Source organism: Mustelus asterias, chromosome 10 (assembly GCF_964213995.1).
Source record: "Mustelus asterias chromosome 10, sMusAst1.hap1.1, whole genome shotgun sequence".
Taxonomy (NCBI): domain Eukaryota; kingdom Metazoa; phylum Chordata; class Chondrichthyes; order Carcharhiniformes; family Triakidae; genus Mustelus; species Mustelus asterias.
In genome coordinates this window covers 57890779-57907605 of record NC_135810.1, presented here as the reverse complement: position 1 = coordinate 57907605, position 16827 = coordinate 57890779, and the positions used below count along the sequence as shown (strand labels likewise).

At 40.9% G+C, this 16827-nt stretch overlaps 1 protein-coding gene across 3 annotated transcripts in view; it reads right to left on the bottom strand.

The window, feature by feature from the left end:
* Positions 1 to 3785: 3785 nt before the first annotated feature.
* The window catches only part of LOC144499613 (progesterone receptor-like), a 314135-nt gene continuing 301093 nt past the window's right edge, over positions 3786 to 16827 (bottom strand). For all 3 annotated transcript variants that reach the window (XM_078221770.1, XM_078221768.1, XM_078221769.1), the window contains 2 exons: positions 9742 to 9899; positions 3786 to 8301 (listed from right to left, as the gene is read on the bottom strand). In XM_078221770.1, coding sequence (XP_078077896.1) covers positions 8146 to 8301; positions 9742 to 9899 — 314 coding nt within the window. In that variant the 3' untranslated portion in view covers positions 3786 to 8145. The remainder of the gene's footprint in view (positions 8302 to 9741; positions 9900 to 16827) is intronic.

The window sequence follows — 16827 nt, the reverse complement described above, 5'->3', positions numbered from 1 at the left end:
TCCGTGGTGTGCTGAAAAATAAGCTTATGGTCTTCTCTCCAACACATACCAACATTATTTTGCCTTTCCTCCTGAACTGTTATAGGAATGTGAAGTGAAAGTGAGAATATAGCTGTTCAAACACGGACTTTGGAAAAATTGAGAATGACACAATAAAAGGACTCACAAAATACACTTTACGTTTTGACCTGTTTTCATTTTAGAGCCAGACAAGCACTAAACAAAGATTTTAATCTTTAGAACCTGTCAACTTTACATTAGCAAGCAGCCATATTGTTGCTCCATACAAAACAACTACAAACTGACAGGTATGTACAAAAATCAACAATTAAAACAATTCAAGGGTGCCAGAAAGTATCAATCAAAAGCAACAGATACAACCGATGAAGACAAAGCTTCTATTAAATAGAATACTGCCACATGCAGCTTACTGAAAGCTGTTGATTGGTTAGGAGGTGACCATTACTTGCAACGTATGTCTGATGAAAAAAAAACAATGACTAATGAAAGCCATTTGCTGATTTTTAAAATGTGCCAGAACAACATGGATTTGACTTACAGCACATAATAAAATAGCACTAATGGAGTCAAATATTCCGCTGGGTGAATAATGCAAATGTAAATTTGGCCACAATTCAGCTCACAGACAAAATATTGGCCAGTCTTAATTATAATTCATATTAACCATGCTTTGAAAATGTGTGTACTTGATAATATTGATAATGCAATCAGCTGCACTTCTTCAATGGTTGAAATGCCCTTCATCAAACTATTCTATATGTGTTCACTAAGGTGAGGCAACAGTGCTGGGAAATGAATTTGATTCTGTTTTGCACCCCGTACACCATGGAACAAGTGTGGCATAATGGAGGTGAATGAATATCGGAAATTATATTGGACCTAATTCACCTAACTACAGTTTTAATAGTTTCCCCATACATCGGTGAGACTTTCAATGATTACTCTCCCTATCCAAAGGCTTGTCTGTTAAATAAAGGGAATTTATGAAAAAGTTAGGATTTGTTTCCTTTCTGAGGGCCAAGTACTGAGCTGTCAGTTTAAAAAAGTGCATTAGAAATTTGTATTCCTCTTGTGGTAGAAATTGTACAAAAGTTATGCATCTGATTGGGTCAACTCTGTCCAACTTTCAGCACTTTATATTACCTGCAACACCAAACTGGAAATGTATCGCAGCAAAGACATATAATTATATATATATATTATATAAATATATCATATATATGTGTGTATATATATTTTAAATATATACATATATAAATATATATATATATATTTACACACACATACACTAGATGACAAGAACGACAATCTGTTTTATTGCAAATAATGTTATGAAATTGGTGCACATGAATTGAATATTTACAAAGATTAGATCAAAAACATAAAAATAATGCAAAAGAGAATTCCAGAGCAAAGGAACACTTGATTTTAATTGTAGTCTGGATGATTGAACTGAAACAAATGCTAATAATCACTGATATTTATCTAACTATGGGAACCACGTCAGCTACATTCCTATTTCCTGTAGAATCCCAGAAATGCTTATGCTTTTGTCTCAGAACCACTTCCTGGTGCAGCCAAGTTGGTGTTTACACCATGTCAACCATTGCAAGCAAAGGCTTCTTTATAAATATGATTGCCCCATAGCACTTTTGGATAATTAAGGCAGTCACATTTGCCAAGTTATATATATTAATTATTTACAAGTTCTTTACACAAATTAAAGAGTTTTGAAATTGCAAGTATTTAAAATGTATCCATAGATGTAGGGATAAATGCAGACTTTAAAGAATCTCCATTCACTTTTGATACATTTTGACAGAGTGAACATGAAATACTCTTGATGAATCATCAGTGTGAGATATCTTTGCCTTTGTGTTGATTAATGTTAAATCTGCTGAAGATCCACTGAGATTAGATATGTTCACTTCAAGCTCATGTCAATTTGAACCCTTTATATAGCTGTTAAACAACAGAAGTCAACATTTAGTGTGTGTGGGAATCAACGGACTCTGCCAGCTTGGGTGAAGATTTCCATTGTGCCGCAGATGGAGTAAAAATGTGTAACGAGTGACTGATCATTGGCTACGTCAAGTGTACAAAGGAAATTTTGCTCCATTGTCTCTGCTGGGACTATTATATTCTGCGTAGTAATGGTAAATATTTCATTAAGTTGGACCTGCTGTGTGGTATTATAAAGGAACTAAACTAAAGCTTTTTTTTCAATGGGTCAAGTTGAAATATAGTTAAACCTAAAACTTGACAGATATTGGTGAAAACACCAAAATTTCAAGGATAGTACTGGATATTTTTGTCATTAAACTTGTGTGATCACACAATGCATTCACCTGCCAAACCAGAAGGTATTGAGTTCACATTAACATTTCATTTACGGGATGCAAGGAGAACACATATTTTGTGACCTTGCATATCCTTTTCTTTTCCCACAATTTCTGAACTTAGTTTGAACAGTGTCTGTCATCTTGCACAAAGTTAAGCTCATTGATTTTGAAGAAGTAATTGGCAGGACTGAGGAAAAATTGGTTACATAATTGAATGACAAATCCTTTTTTTTCTGGTTGGCTGCAGGAATTTATTCGATATTGTTTATTCCAACCCAGATTAGTTGATTCACTGCTTTCACAATGTGCGAAGCTAATTAGGAGTATGATCGGGGAATATTTATCCCTAAAGATATTTCCCATTCATTTTCTACAGTTAAACATTTTAAGATGTTACTAAACTATTATGCCATTGTGGAATAAGAGAGACTTCATGAGCAGGGCTGCTTTTGTTGCACTGATGTTGTAAAGTCAGTGGGCGGGATTTTCCAGCCACACTCGGCCCAAGACTGGAAAACCCTGCCCAGGGTCAACAGACCTTTGCATGGTCCGTGTCCCGTCCGCTGTGATTCCCATGGTGGGCGGGACAGGAAAATTCCACCCAGTGTGTGCAGGGATTTTAATTTTGGTGAATTGTGCATTTTCCAAAATGTGGTGTGTTGCTGGGGTCGGTCATGTGTGTCCGTTGTCTTTGTTTTGTGGAAAGTAATTGCAGGATCAGATAAATTAACAGTAATCAATGCCTAAGCAATGGGTCACATAACATATTTCCTTTCGGCCTCATATTTAAAGGAAGAATAACAAAGATCAATTATTCCCACATTCTTACATTTCCAGCCACATTAATTGCCAGAACCTTCAGGATAGGTGTTAAACGTAAAGCTGCATGATGATCCCAAAATTTTCTTTATTCAATTTATTTTTTTCAAAATTAAAAGCATGACCAGGAACAGTTAACAAAACACGGTACATGAAGGAAAGTAGAGGCAGCATAAATTGGCATGATGGAATCTTTAACGTTTAAATTTCTTTAGTTCAAGGCTTTTTATTTTCTTATAATGCCTTTTTTTTATTAATTCAAATGTATTTCATCAAATAAATATAAACAGTCAAAAGACTCTACTCAGCTGTACTGCTGTAACACTTGTTGTCCAAGTTTACCTTCAAAGCTGCTCATTAACAATGTTGGTTTGAACATGAGTTCACCTGGGATCCCCGACATCTTTAAAGGCAAATATCGTACAAACATAACTATTGCATTAATTAAATTTAATTTAAGGCTTTCAGAGTGCAAAACGTCTAGTAAATGGTGAAGGAATTAAAATTCTGCTGTGTGATATTATCATATGAATGCTTAGCATGTTCAAATCCCTTTTACTGCTGTTTTAATAGAGGCATAAATCTATGCTAATGAGGAAAACATAAAGGAATTTGACATGCTGAGATTTCAATATGATAAGCTCCAGGCTTAGACTATTTAAGGTTAAATTTTGGTAGTCAAAATTATTTGACTCTCCAGGTACCATGAAGAATGCCAGTCAATTGTGAAAATCTTTAAGAAACTTTTTAGTTGCCAGCTGAGTAAAATGGCTTTGCCCCATTTTGTAAGTTTTTGTCATTTTTTTTGTCATTGACCACATGAAAAATCTCAGCATGAGATTCAACGTGCGATTATGCTGCTTAGCTCTAATAAATGAGGATGGGTAAGGAAACTCTATTCCATGTGCCATGCTGAAGCAGAAACTACAGCTCATAAAAAGGTTATTGCAATAGTATTTCAGAAACGTTTGAAAGTGCATCAATAAATTCAAAAGCCTGAGAAAGAGAAAAAATTTAAAAGCATTGAAACTCAATAAATGAGATAGTATGCACATCAAAGATTCTGAACATTTGGACATGATAAAATATGACAATAAATGAGCAGCTTAGCACTGAATCTCAAATCCAGATAGCATGCGCAAATAAAGTCAATGGTGATACAGTCCCACTTTATTTCCCAGCAGATTTTCAACAAATCAGTCTGTAGTGGAAGAGGGCAATATATGGTATGTGAAATGTAACTTTCTTTGAATAAAATTTCTCGCTATGCCAAAATAAAATTGTGTTAACCGTAAATGCCACAGGTACCTTGCATGGACGAGGGAGAAACTCAGGTAAAAGCAACTCCCATCTCTGGCTCTTGAAGCTATGCTCATGTGTTTCATAAACAAGATTTTAATATACTGATGGAAAATCACACGCCAAATTAGACTGAGTTGTTTAAACACTAGGAATATTGATTTAAGAAGCCAAGATAAGAAACAAGAGCAACACTCTATTCCAATATACTGACAAATCAATTACAAACATTGGTTAATGAAGGATACGTGTGGTAAGGTGGCATAGTTAGATGACAAGATGCCACTTTTTTGTAAAACTGAGCTTCGCATCAGTTTAAATAGGAAATTTTCATATTCTGTTTGTTTACTAAGCACTTCTTAATCAAGAAACTCTAAATGTCTGCATTCACATCTTTGCAAAATAGGAATACAGAACTATCCTAACAAAAAGATATTTGAAGAAGCGATAAAGTTTGAACCAATTCTGTCAGGACAGCTTTCTGGAGGTATTATAATTTACGTGCCACCGTCAAGGGACCAAGCCTCAGAGATTCTGAACAACATCAGCACTTCTCTTCACAAAATCTTGTAATCTTAAAATACTTTTCTCTTGAAAATGAATGTTATCATTTTAAATATAGAGACTCACATTTTGCAATTCCCTTGCAGAAGTGGATGTCACCATGGGTGCTCGTGGATTTTAATTCAAAACATCAGAATGAGGATTGTAAGCATTATAATTTGTGTTTCTGTTACCAATTTTCACTTGATTGCCCTCAACGTTTATTTCTTACTAGCGTGGGATCGCTGCAAGTATACAGTTCTATGGGCATTAGTTAGCCTCTAGTCCTCTGGGATTTTGCTCAAACAATTATTCTTGGGCCTTGACTATGGTGTGTGCTTTGAACTTGAGGGAGTGGCAAAGGACGATTCAGTCAAAGCAATTCTGTACTCGTCCAATTTCCATGCAAGGGCATTTCAAAGGAAGGACTACCAAATCACAATCCAATAGCAGCAATCCCTATCTTAGTCCTTTTAACTAGATCAGGAGTGGAGAGGCCAACTGCAGCATCCCTATCACCTTTCCAACTAAAATGTGGCAACTTAGTCCTGAACTATCAGAGAAGTGAGCCTTGGCCTGACATGTAAATGTGGCTCATCTTAACATTGTTTCACAAAATGAATCAGGTCAAGTGAATCTTAAAAAGAGCTTAGCCTGAAGGAACTGCTTTCTGTGATTTCAAAACGAGCTCCTTACATCCTGATATTTCCTTGGAACCTTAATATAAAAGACCTGTGCAGTCTCATTAAAAACCATCCTATAACCTGGGGTTTTATTATGAGTTGCAAGGAAAAGTGGCTGACCACAAGGTCTCAGGACTAGTCATTAAGTTATGACCACCTTATATTGAAAGATTCACAATGAGCTGAACAAGGCAGATAAGAGGTAAATCGGGGAATGGCTGCTTGACTTAATACTATTTAAATATAGACAGTACCATTTCCCCTGGATTGCCCCGAATGTTACTCTGTGGTACTCATTAACTTGACTGTTTTTGAAGATCGATGATGCAATTTGTTTTGTCCTGTATGTTTGGCTGTCACAGAGGACATGGGGAGAAATTAAGATCCAATTTCCCAGGCCTTATTCATTAACTTGGTAACCATTCATTTCTTTCCTGAGATATCTACGTGGAATAGTTGGTCAAGAAAGCATATCTAAATTGAACAGTAATTAAGCCCCTCATGGAGAAAGCCCTGCTAAAACATGGGGAAATTCATGTGGTGCCTATTGTTCCTTGATCCTGCTTCCTGAAAATCGCCACTATGTTGTGGGATAGAGTGTGTCTATTTCTGCTGAGGGAAACCTGCCATTACATTCTCTGTAATGTCACTTTCTTGGTAGTCAAAAAGCAATGGGCCTTTTATATCACATCTTGTTTTGCAGTACGCTCAAAGTACAACTGAGCACTCATTTGCTTCTTTATATCTCCAATGATAGTTTTGCAGCCACAACTGAGGTCAGTTTAAACCTCTCATCAAGCAGTGTCTAGAAGGAGCATGTCATAGCATGCAGGGAAGTCAATTCCTTCATCCTGAAACCACGTTGGGAGTTACACAGATTTCATGGTTTCCACATCACAATGTGCAGTTAAAGTTTTAGAAATATGAGTGTTGCAGCAGCACCACCTTATCCAGATTTTTAGTTTGTTTCAAATGGATACACTTACTTATTGGTTCTTAGCCTAAGAGCATTAATGGTGATTATCTGAGAAAGACAGCAGGGAAGAGTAGCTTATAAGGAAACTGTAAGGAAACGTAAAATGCCATTTTAGCAGTCAGTTGTCTTTTATGGGAGTAGGATTAACCAATTTAACCTCCTTGGCCTGATTTAAGAAAGAAAGATATTTAGGAGAGCACAGGGCTACCACATTGTGTTCTCAAAGACCCATTAAAAGCTCCAATTTGGGATTTACAAACATGGTGGTGCAGAATTTTATGACCTTACCCGACGGGGGGCTATTCCAGTCACGTCAAATTCATGGACCTTTAAATGGCTTGGCGCATTTCTGGCCCCACCCCCATCATGACAGGGCCATAAAATTCCACCCAATAACTGATATCAATGCAACTGCCTTATTTTTGTAGCTATTGATGTGCAGACATTTAGATGCAGACACCCTGGCTTGAAGCACGTCAGAATCTCTGTTTACTTGATCGCCCTTATCAACGGTACAAATCTGCATGTTGCCCACTCGTGTTTGGATGAGAATCGAGGGTGACTGTCGAAGGCAGATAAAGGTTTCTTATAGTCAATGCAGACTTTCAAATGTCAGGGCAACCTCCAAGTTCCCAAATTATGTACACACTGAATATGTTACATTAAAAACAAAAAACTCATGAAGCAGTCATTTTTGCAGTGTTTACCTTCTCTTTGAAGCAGCACCCATAATAACTGACCCTAAACTATGCACCGAATACAACGCACCCAATCCAATGCACCAATGCAATGCACCCAATATAACTGACCCAATACAACGCACCCAATGTAACTGACCCGATACAATGCACCCAATATAACTGACTCGGTACAATGCACCCAGTACAACACACCCAATATAATTGACCCAATTAAACTGATGGCTGGGCAGAAGAAAAAGAAAGCAAGGATAGGAGAGGTTTACTGATTGGGCATTGTAAAGGATGGTCACGAGATTCACTTAAATATCTACATTAAAAGGTTGGCATCATTTATGGCACATGAAGTATGATGAATAAAGAAATTTTGTGGGTTCTGCAGCTTTCAAACTGAAGAGCATAAGCATTTCTGTTTAATATTATAACAGATGCAGAAATTTTACATAACTTTGAACGTTACAAAATGCCAGAAAGTACTGAAAGATACAAAATCATTTTGATCCGGAAGTTACACATTAGACAATAAGACTAAATTCACATTTCATTGCTTATAAAACATATAGTGCAGCTATGGCATTGGACTTCCACTATAACTGTATGCCAAACAGCATTGCTAATTCTTCTGTAATAAATTTGAAAACAATCTTCATTCGCGGTACTGTCATGGTCACAAAAATAGAATAAAGCTGTCAACTTGCTTAATGCAATAAACAAACGCTGCCTGTGAATCAATGCAGCCAGGCACAACAAAGAGAGAAATGTACTCATTTCTTGTGAAAAAGCAATGGCTTCACCAGCCCAGCCAGGATCTTGGGTAACTGTGTTGTTATAATCTCTGACATCATCTCCGGAAACTCCACACTCAGTGCCTGGGACTGAACAAAGGTATTCAAGCAGAACTGATGTAGTTTCTTGACAAGCTATTGGAAAGAAAAAATTGAGTTACCAATTCCGACTGTGTTTTCGTTACCTGTTAAGCTTCAATATTCTGAATGCTCTCTATCACATACCAATTGACATAAACAGATCACGGCCAGAAATTATTTGGTGATGGTCATGCCAAACACTTAATATATTCCGAGGCCAATCCCAATCAATCCTTTATTTTAAATCTCCCACCATAGTAACGAGCAGGGGAAACATCATATGAACGTGTTAAGCATTTTGCTAGCTGGCATCCAGCACCAGTTATTTCTGATCTGATTTCTTTCAATAAAGAATGAAGGTTACAATTGTCATGGTTCTGCACAAAACCTTTGCTTTCAGGCTGCCACTACATCATGAAAGTAAAAAAAAACACTAAGGGGTGGGTGAAACCCACATGTGTGTGTACAGACAGAACATATAAAAAGATGGGGCAATTTAGCCCACTCCACCCTTTAACTTACATGGCAGAAATTATGTGAGAAATTATGATGAATATTTAAAGAAAAAATTAATTTGACGTAGCACGCTTTTTCTAATATGCAAAATGACAAAGCAAATAAGTAGCTGAGCCACATTAGAACAGGAAGGTCCCTCATTCAATCCTCAACTGGTGTGGTGGTTGTTGATCTCAGTCAGCCTGGTACTAAGAGGGCTACAATGGCCTCAGTGCCACTGAATGAGCGAATGGAAAACTATTTCAGATTCCCACATTCTTAATTGCTATCCAGTGATGATCCCTGTTGAAAGGACGGCTGTATAGACTTCAGGCTAGGACTGCATAGGCCTTGACTATGATTTTCCTGAGGTCAAGCAGCCTGCGGACAATGCAGAGTCACACATTAACAATGGCTGAGGTGCTAGAAGTTGATTGCTGTTCTTGGAACAATAGCCTAGCAAGCACTCAATGGGCTGAATTTTCCCACCCTACGGAATCGTAGTGGGCGGGACATGGACCATGCAAAGATCCATTGATCTCAGGTGGGATTTTCCAATCTTGGGGCGAGTGAGGCCATTGTCATCAATTTTGGACGAGGAAAAAAGGCAGGTCATTTATATATTCATAGAGAATTTAGTTGTATTCATATGACTGGTGCAGCCAGCACCTCTCCCTTTGGAAAGATCGCTGTATATTGACTGACAGAGAGAGGAACCTTGAGTTTAAGATCAGTTGGTAAAGTTCATTCATGAATTGATTCAACATATGGGGCCAGATTCTCTGACCTCACCCGTGGCTGGGATTCTCCGGTCCTGCTGCAGTGAATGGAGATTTGGCTGAGCACCAAATTTTCCAGTCTCACTTGCAGCAGTGATGGGGCTTGAATGGCCGGAGAATTCTGGCCTGGCATGAGACACCAAGATAATAATCGTTACTGACCAAAGCTAGTTAAAAAGGAATCTATTCAATACATATCCCATTAAACAACCACACCTACTTCATGCATTGAATCCATGAGTTTAGTGAGCTGGTAAAGACGTTGAGAGTTGCTCTGTGCACCTTTCTCCTGCAAGTTAATGGCTCTACTTAGCTCTCTAATGTAGTCTCTCCGCATCTCCTCAAAGTAGGATTGGCTTTTGAGGCCTTCCAAGGGAACTGAAAAACAAATGCCAATCTCTACATAAATCTTCCCGAGAAAAATGATGGGCCAGGTTTTACATTCCCCTGCTGGTAGGTTTGAAGATGGAGGTTTATAAAATCCAGCAGGCAGACCTCGCCACCACCTACCTGCCTCCCTGTCTGAAATTTTGTGGGTGGCAGGGGAGACATTTAAGTGTGTCCCTTAAGTGACCAATTACTGATATTTTACCAGTGGCAGGGGGAAATCTATGCCATGTGCGAAACACAGTAGCTTGAGTTTTAGTAAATTTTATTTTTAGCTGCACCTTGTTGCTGAGATATTGAGGGATGCATTTTCCCTTGTGCTAAAATTGAGAAACATTCTTTTAATATCATCTGCTGATAAAGGATCATTTTTCCAATTTGGAACTCTTAGCAAGGAATCTCACCCATTCGCAGCATCTTTTGGAAATTCAGGCATCGCTGAGCACAATTTTCCCTCCATTAACTTAAAGGGCTGGGAAATTATGTGCTGCGCACTCCTGAGTTCGTGATAGACATTGGCAGTGAACAAGACGAACCTCCTGAAATGTAGGCCTGAAAATTAAACCTATAATGACATTCCTGTAACAAAGTTGTTTAATATTATGCACGCGAGAAGATATACTAAATAATGTACACCAATTAAGGACTTTTCTGTGATTACTGCTGAATCAGTGATGTGGCATTTTTAGACATTCCTGGATGGCATTCTGCTACCTACAATGAGTGAAGTTATTGAGTGGGATGTAAAGTGGTTACTGAGCAAATATATGTCACTCAGGGGAGAGTGTGATTTGGACTTTTTTTCCTAAAAGTGCATAAGTACTTCTTTTCCTACAGATATTTATGACTTAAAAAATGAGAGCATGAGAACAGGCTGAGATCACTCAGTTCCTCTTGCTTGGTTCACCATTCAAGTAGATAATGTGAGTGGGATTCTAAGGGCCCGTAAAAATTGGCTGGCCTTCCCTTCACCCTCCCATCTGTCCTCAATTTTGTGAGAGTGGGCGAGGACTCAAGGGTGTCTTCCCTCAATGGACCCCCCAAGATCTTCTCTGCCAGGTGGTCCCTATCGCAACCTCCCCCCCCCCCCCCAGCCCCCCCCACCACTAACAACACTCCCAGCCTCTCCATTAAGACCTCCCAACCCACAACCACTCTCTTAAATTCTGTCCATGGTTTCTGTATCTATGTAACCACCTTGGGCGATATTTTCCGGATTCTCTGGTACTGTTGCAGTGAATGGAGATTTGGCTGAGCACCGAATTCTCTGTCCTCATTTGCAGTGCCAGCGGGGCGTAAACGACTGGAAAATTCTGGCCCTTGATTCTTAGGCCTGGATTTTCATTCCTGGGTTAGTTAGCACAAGGTGAGAGATCTCCTGGCTCATTGTACCCATGTTCCCACCCACATCCTCCTTTGTCCTTACACACTCCATGCCCAGGCACCCAATATCCACTATAGACAGATCTTCGGAGACATGTTGAGATAAAATATTTAAACATCTGTTAGTTTTTACTAAACTAAAAAAAACTCCCATTCATGAAAGCCCATGCAAAATGTTAAAAGCCCTTCAAGTACTTAATCTCTCAAAACAGAGTTGTATCCATAACCTCACATCAAAGCCAGTTAATCCTTTAATAGCCTCTTTGAGTTATCAATAAAACCGTGAATTTACAACCCCCTGCTGGAATAATTATAGATCATAGAAATCAGCCAACCATTAATAATGGTATAATAAAACTCTTGAGGTAATGTCAACAAACAACTATTTTAACTGCTACCCTGTAAAGTGCACACTGAGAAGGGAATGGGAGTGGGTGGTGAGTAAGATTAATGCCGGAGTCTGACCCTGAGGACGCAGCAGCTAGCTGTATTGATATAGGTGGTCAAACTCATCTTCACATGACATCTCAGATCCACTGAACCATCAACCTCTTATGTTGTTCAATACATCAACCCTCATCATTCAGCCATTGGCAATCAAAACTCATGCATATAGATACTCCATCTCATCCTTCCATACATACCAATGCTGCCAGGCGCACTACCTCGCCCAGTCTCCATATACCCAAACACTGCAACACTCACTGATAGTCCTCTCGCTCACTTACACAACAAGTTCATGTAGCCTCAGGGAGCAACAGAGAATAGCTGGGAAACACTTTCATCCCTTGATTCCTCTGGAGAAGATGGTGCTACGCACCATGAGACTTTGGCAGTTGCATCCAGCATCACCGAGAACACTGAGAATGATGGTGTGTTCCTGCCATATATTCCCCTTCCCCAATTCCGTCACCCTCATCCTGCAATCTGATACGAAAAGTAAACTAACCATTAACCTCTTGCTTTCAACCTCTTCCTGTCCCTCACTCCAAACCCCTCCTGCTGCATTTTGGCTTTTGTTTACCCAGGATTTGCTGCGTGGGCAGCCATTGCAGCCTCGTGAAGAAGGGAAGGACCTTTCATGAAGAAGAATTATTTCTTGACTTGACAATCGCAGCCACCAGCTCAACGATAGGCACTGTGTGTACTTGAGAAGGTATTGTTGAGTCAGGTCAGTATGTGGTGAGCCAACAGCCAGAGATGGGCTACAACCATGTCAGTGGGAAAAGATGGTTTGAATGTCTGGTCCCTTATGGTGAGGTCACACACACAGGTCCTCCTGTACGAGCGAGGGTGAAATCCTCAAAGGGGTGGCCTACAGGCAAATACTGTTGGACTGTTGGGCGGCACGGTAGCACAGTGGTTAGCACTGCTGCTTCACAGCTCCAGGGACCTGGGTTCGATTCCCGGCTTGGGTCACTGTCTGTGTGGAGTTTGCACATTCTCCTCGTGTCTGCGTGGGTTTCCTCCGGGTGCTCCGGTTTCCTCCCACAGTCCAAAGATGTGCGGGTTAGGTTGATTGGCCATGCTAAAAATTGCCCCTTAGTGTCCTGAGATGCATAGGTTAGAGGGATTAGTGGGTAAAATATGTAGGGATATGGGGGTAGGGCCTGGGTGGGATTGTGGTCGGTGCAGACTCGATGGGCCGAATGGCCTCTTTCTGTACTGTAGGGTTTCTATGATTCTTTCTATGATTCACAATTAGTGCATGGTGTATTGAAAGGCCAACAATAGAGTTTGTTGTCACTGTTATGGAGCATGGAGGTTTCTGGTCCTAACATGGCACAGGATTTTGCACAGACCTTGAAGTCCACTCATTCCAGTATGGAAGTGATGGCCAACTCTGCAATAATATTTGAGCAGCTACCTGAGATGTAGCGTTCGGTTACTGATGTTTCAGCTTCTAGAGCAGCACAGGCAGAAAACACCCAGATGTCTAGTGACATGGTGAAAGCCCAGACTGGGGTCATGGGATTCATGCGTGTTGACATGTAAGCCCAGCTTATTGGATGCAGGCTCACACTGCTGCTATCATGGTTACGGATACCAATGCTCCAAAGAGGCTTGCAGGTTGCCACTGTACTACAGTAATCTGTGCTTCAGCAGATTACTAGGATTACTGTGACACCACCCTGGGGGAGTGACAGTGGCTCCATGGTGCATGCGCCTGTTGTCCTTCCTTCGGATGACAACACTATTGCTGCCAGCACTGGCACTATCCCTTTTCAGCCAGCCCAGACTGCTCACACCCATGCCAAGCTGGTGAACTCTGAAGTTGGCCCCACAAGGCCCAGACTAGCCCCTGGTTATCCTGCAGTCCCAGTGAAAACACAGGACAGGCAAAAACACCCTTAAATCAGGCACTAGGGTGAATAGTTCAGTTGTATTATAGTATTATGGAAGTATTGTTGGATAATTTTTTTATGGAATGGTTTTGTGTTGGCTTTTATTTCTGAGTTTTGGTCAAAAGGATCAGAAGCAGAAAGGTTGAAAGATGGGGAGTTGCGGAGCAACTGTGATATGAAGATGACACCTCAGGGAAACTGGAGTCTGAGGTTCTGAGCATGTCCATCATGGTAGAAATCCCAGAAATGGCTGAAAATTTGAATTGCCGACCGTGAACATGATGTTTCCTATCTTTGCCGGAGCGGGGACTGGAGGCGGGCTAGGGTTCACGCATGCACGATTTGTGGAGGTAGCAGATCATTTAAATCACGAGTTGGATATTGGTGGGCCAGGAGCATGAAACCCAACATCATAGAAATCCTAGAAACCCTACAGTGCAGAAGGAGGCCATTCGGCCCATCGAGTCTGCACCGACCACAATCCCACCCAGGCCCTACCCCCACATATTTTACCCGCTAATCCCTCTAACCTACACATCCCAGGACTCTAAGGGGCAATTTTTTAACCTGGCCAATCAACCTAACCCGCACATCTTTGGACTGTGGGAGGAAACTGGAGCACCCGGAGGAAACCCACGCAGACACGAGGAGAATGTACAAACTCCACACAGACAGTGACCCGAGCCGGGAATCGAACCCGGGACCCTGGAGCTGTGAAGCAGCAGTGCTAACCACTGTGCTACCGTGCCGCCCCTAGTGCTACCGACATGTGCAGATTAGCACAGGTTAAAGCTGAACTGAACTTGATAGATTAATTTGGATAGCTAGGGAAACCCTATGAATACCTAAGGTATTCATGGATAATGTGCTGGGAGCATTTGGAAGTGTTAAAATTAAACATAATTCAGTATGTTTTATGCACAAACTCATTGGAACTTTCAAAGAATTATCCAACTGTCAAGGGACTGTCAAACCTGTCAAGCGTCAAAGTTATCAGTATCAATGGATACAAGGTGAGTTGGCATGGAAGGTCTAAGGGTGGTGCGTTGGCACTGTGGCATGAGGAGACATGGCGGTTGGTAGGAGCATGGATTACTTGGATTGGCATGAATGGAGCATAGAAAGTGTGCGTGGGGGTGGGCTATGTTTTGGAGAGGTAGAACTTCTGCCCCACCTGCCCTGGCTCCAATTTTAGCCTGCATGGAGCGCCCCCCGACCCCCCACCACTTACCCCACCCAATGACTGAAAATCCAACCTGCAGGCGGATATGTTTAAAGGTCGGGTTCGACAGCCGGGAACATCCCTGACTGCTGACCCAATGATGAAAATCTTGACCTGTGGATCTGCCCTCTCTTCATAAACCTCTCATTCTCCATTTCAGAGCATAAACTGTCTATCTATTATATCTATTATAAACCCTCTGACTCCAGATCTACTTTGATTACACTTCCCCCTACCCCACTTGCTGTAAAACTAATTTTGCCCTCCCAATATTTCCATCTTTGCTGCATCTGTTCTGAAAATGTCTCGTTCTACACCACTGTTTCCAATATGTCTTCCTTCTTCCTCAGCAAGCCCTCCCTTTCTCACAGAACCTTCCCATGCAAGCATAGGAGATGCAACATCTCTCCTTTCATCTTCTCCCTTCTCACTGTCCTGGGCCCAAAGCACTCCTTCAGTTTGAAACAATTTACTTTTAATGATTTAACATTTCACATTCCCTGTTCATGAGGCAGCCTCATTTGGGTGGCCAAATGCAAATTAGATGCTTTTCAGAACATTTCATTCAGTCTGCATGCGTGACCTTGAGCCTCTGGTCATCTGTCATTGTAATTCTCAGCTGAACTCCAGCTCTGACCTCTCTGACCTCGGACTCCTATACAGTTCAACATAAGCTTGAAGAGTAGCACCTCAGGCTGCATTTTCAGCCTCCAGGCAAGTAGTGGGAAAATTCCAAACTTGACCCTTCCGCCTCTTGGGAAAATGTCAGTCATGTCCTCCCAAACAACCCCAAAGCCCCTTCATGTCCTCTATGCCATGGTTTGCACCCAAACAAACCATATGGCCTTTCATACCATCTCTAAGTCAAGGTATGATCCCCAACCGTCCTCTAGGGCCAAGACTACATAGTGAGGCTTGCCTCAGAGCCCAAACATCCATTAGCTTGTTAAAACATCTGAGTCCGAGAGAAAACAATGTTTGATTGACAGCTCTCTATCTCTGCTATTCATTTCACATGTTTAGTTACACAAGAAAATGTGGTTTCAAGAGCTTGCAGTTTCTGCTATTGATACTTTAAGGGGTCTGGATGATTGGCTTTAATTGGGCTGCAGTAAAGAGGAATTTTTGTTAAGGAAGTGGAAAGTTATCAATGAATGACTTTTTAAACCTTTTTGAACACATTCTTCTGTCACCATAGGGTTCATCACTTCTATACAGTGTATAATGGGTGAATGAACATGGAGGTGCCATAGCTTGGCATGGAGGCATGAGGGGCTATAATTGGGGGCCATATCTTGGCATGGGAAGCATTAGGGAACATAGGGAGCAGGTGGGGGCATGGAGAGAAATTAGCTTCTAAAACATATGAACATACATACAAACATAAAGGTTAGGGGCAGGAATAGACCACACAGCCTCTCGAAAGTAGTCCGCAATTCAATATTATCATGGCTGATCTGTAACCTCCAAATCATATTCCAGCCTATCCCCAATAATCTTTCACTCCTTTCTTAATCAAGAATCTATCTAGACTCTGTTTGCATTGCCTTTTGTGAAAGTAAGTTCCAAAGACTCACAACACTCTCAGAAAAAATGAAATTTTACTGTCCCGTCCACCACAGGAATCGGAAGAGGCGAGGGGCGGGCAATGGAAAGGCCCATTGACCTTTTATGGCTTCAGGATGAGCAAGGCCGTAAAGTCCCACCCCTCATCTCTGTCACTCATTTAAACTGTGGCCCCCTAGTTCTTGATTCACCCCCAAGAGGAAGCATCCTTTCCACCTCCATTCTGTCAAGACCCTTCAGGATCTTCAAGGTTTCAATCAAGTCATCTCTTCCGCTTCTAAACTCCAGCAGATACAAGCTAGCCTGTCCAACCTTTCCTCCTAAGCCAATCTGTCCATTTCAGGTATTCCTTCAGCAAACCTTCTTTTGAATTGCTTTTAAAGCATTTGCATCCTTCCTTAAA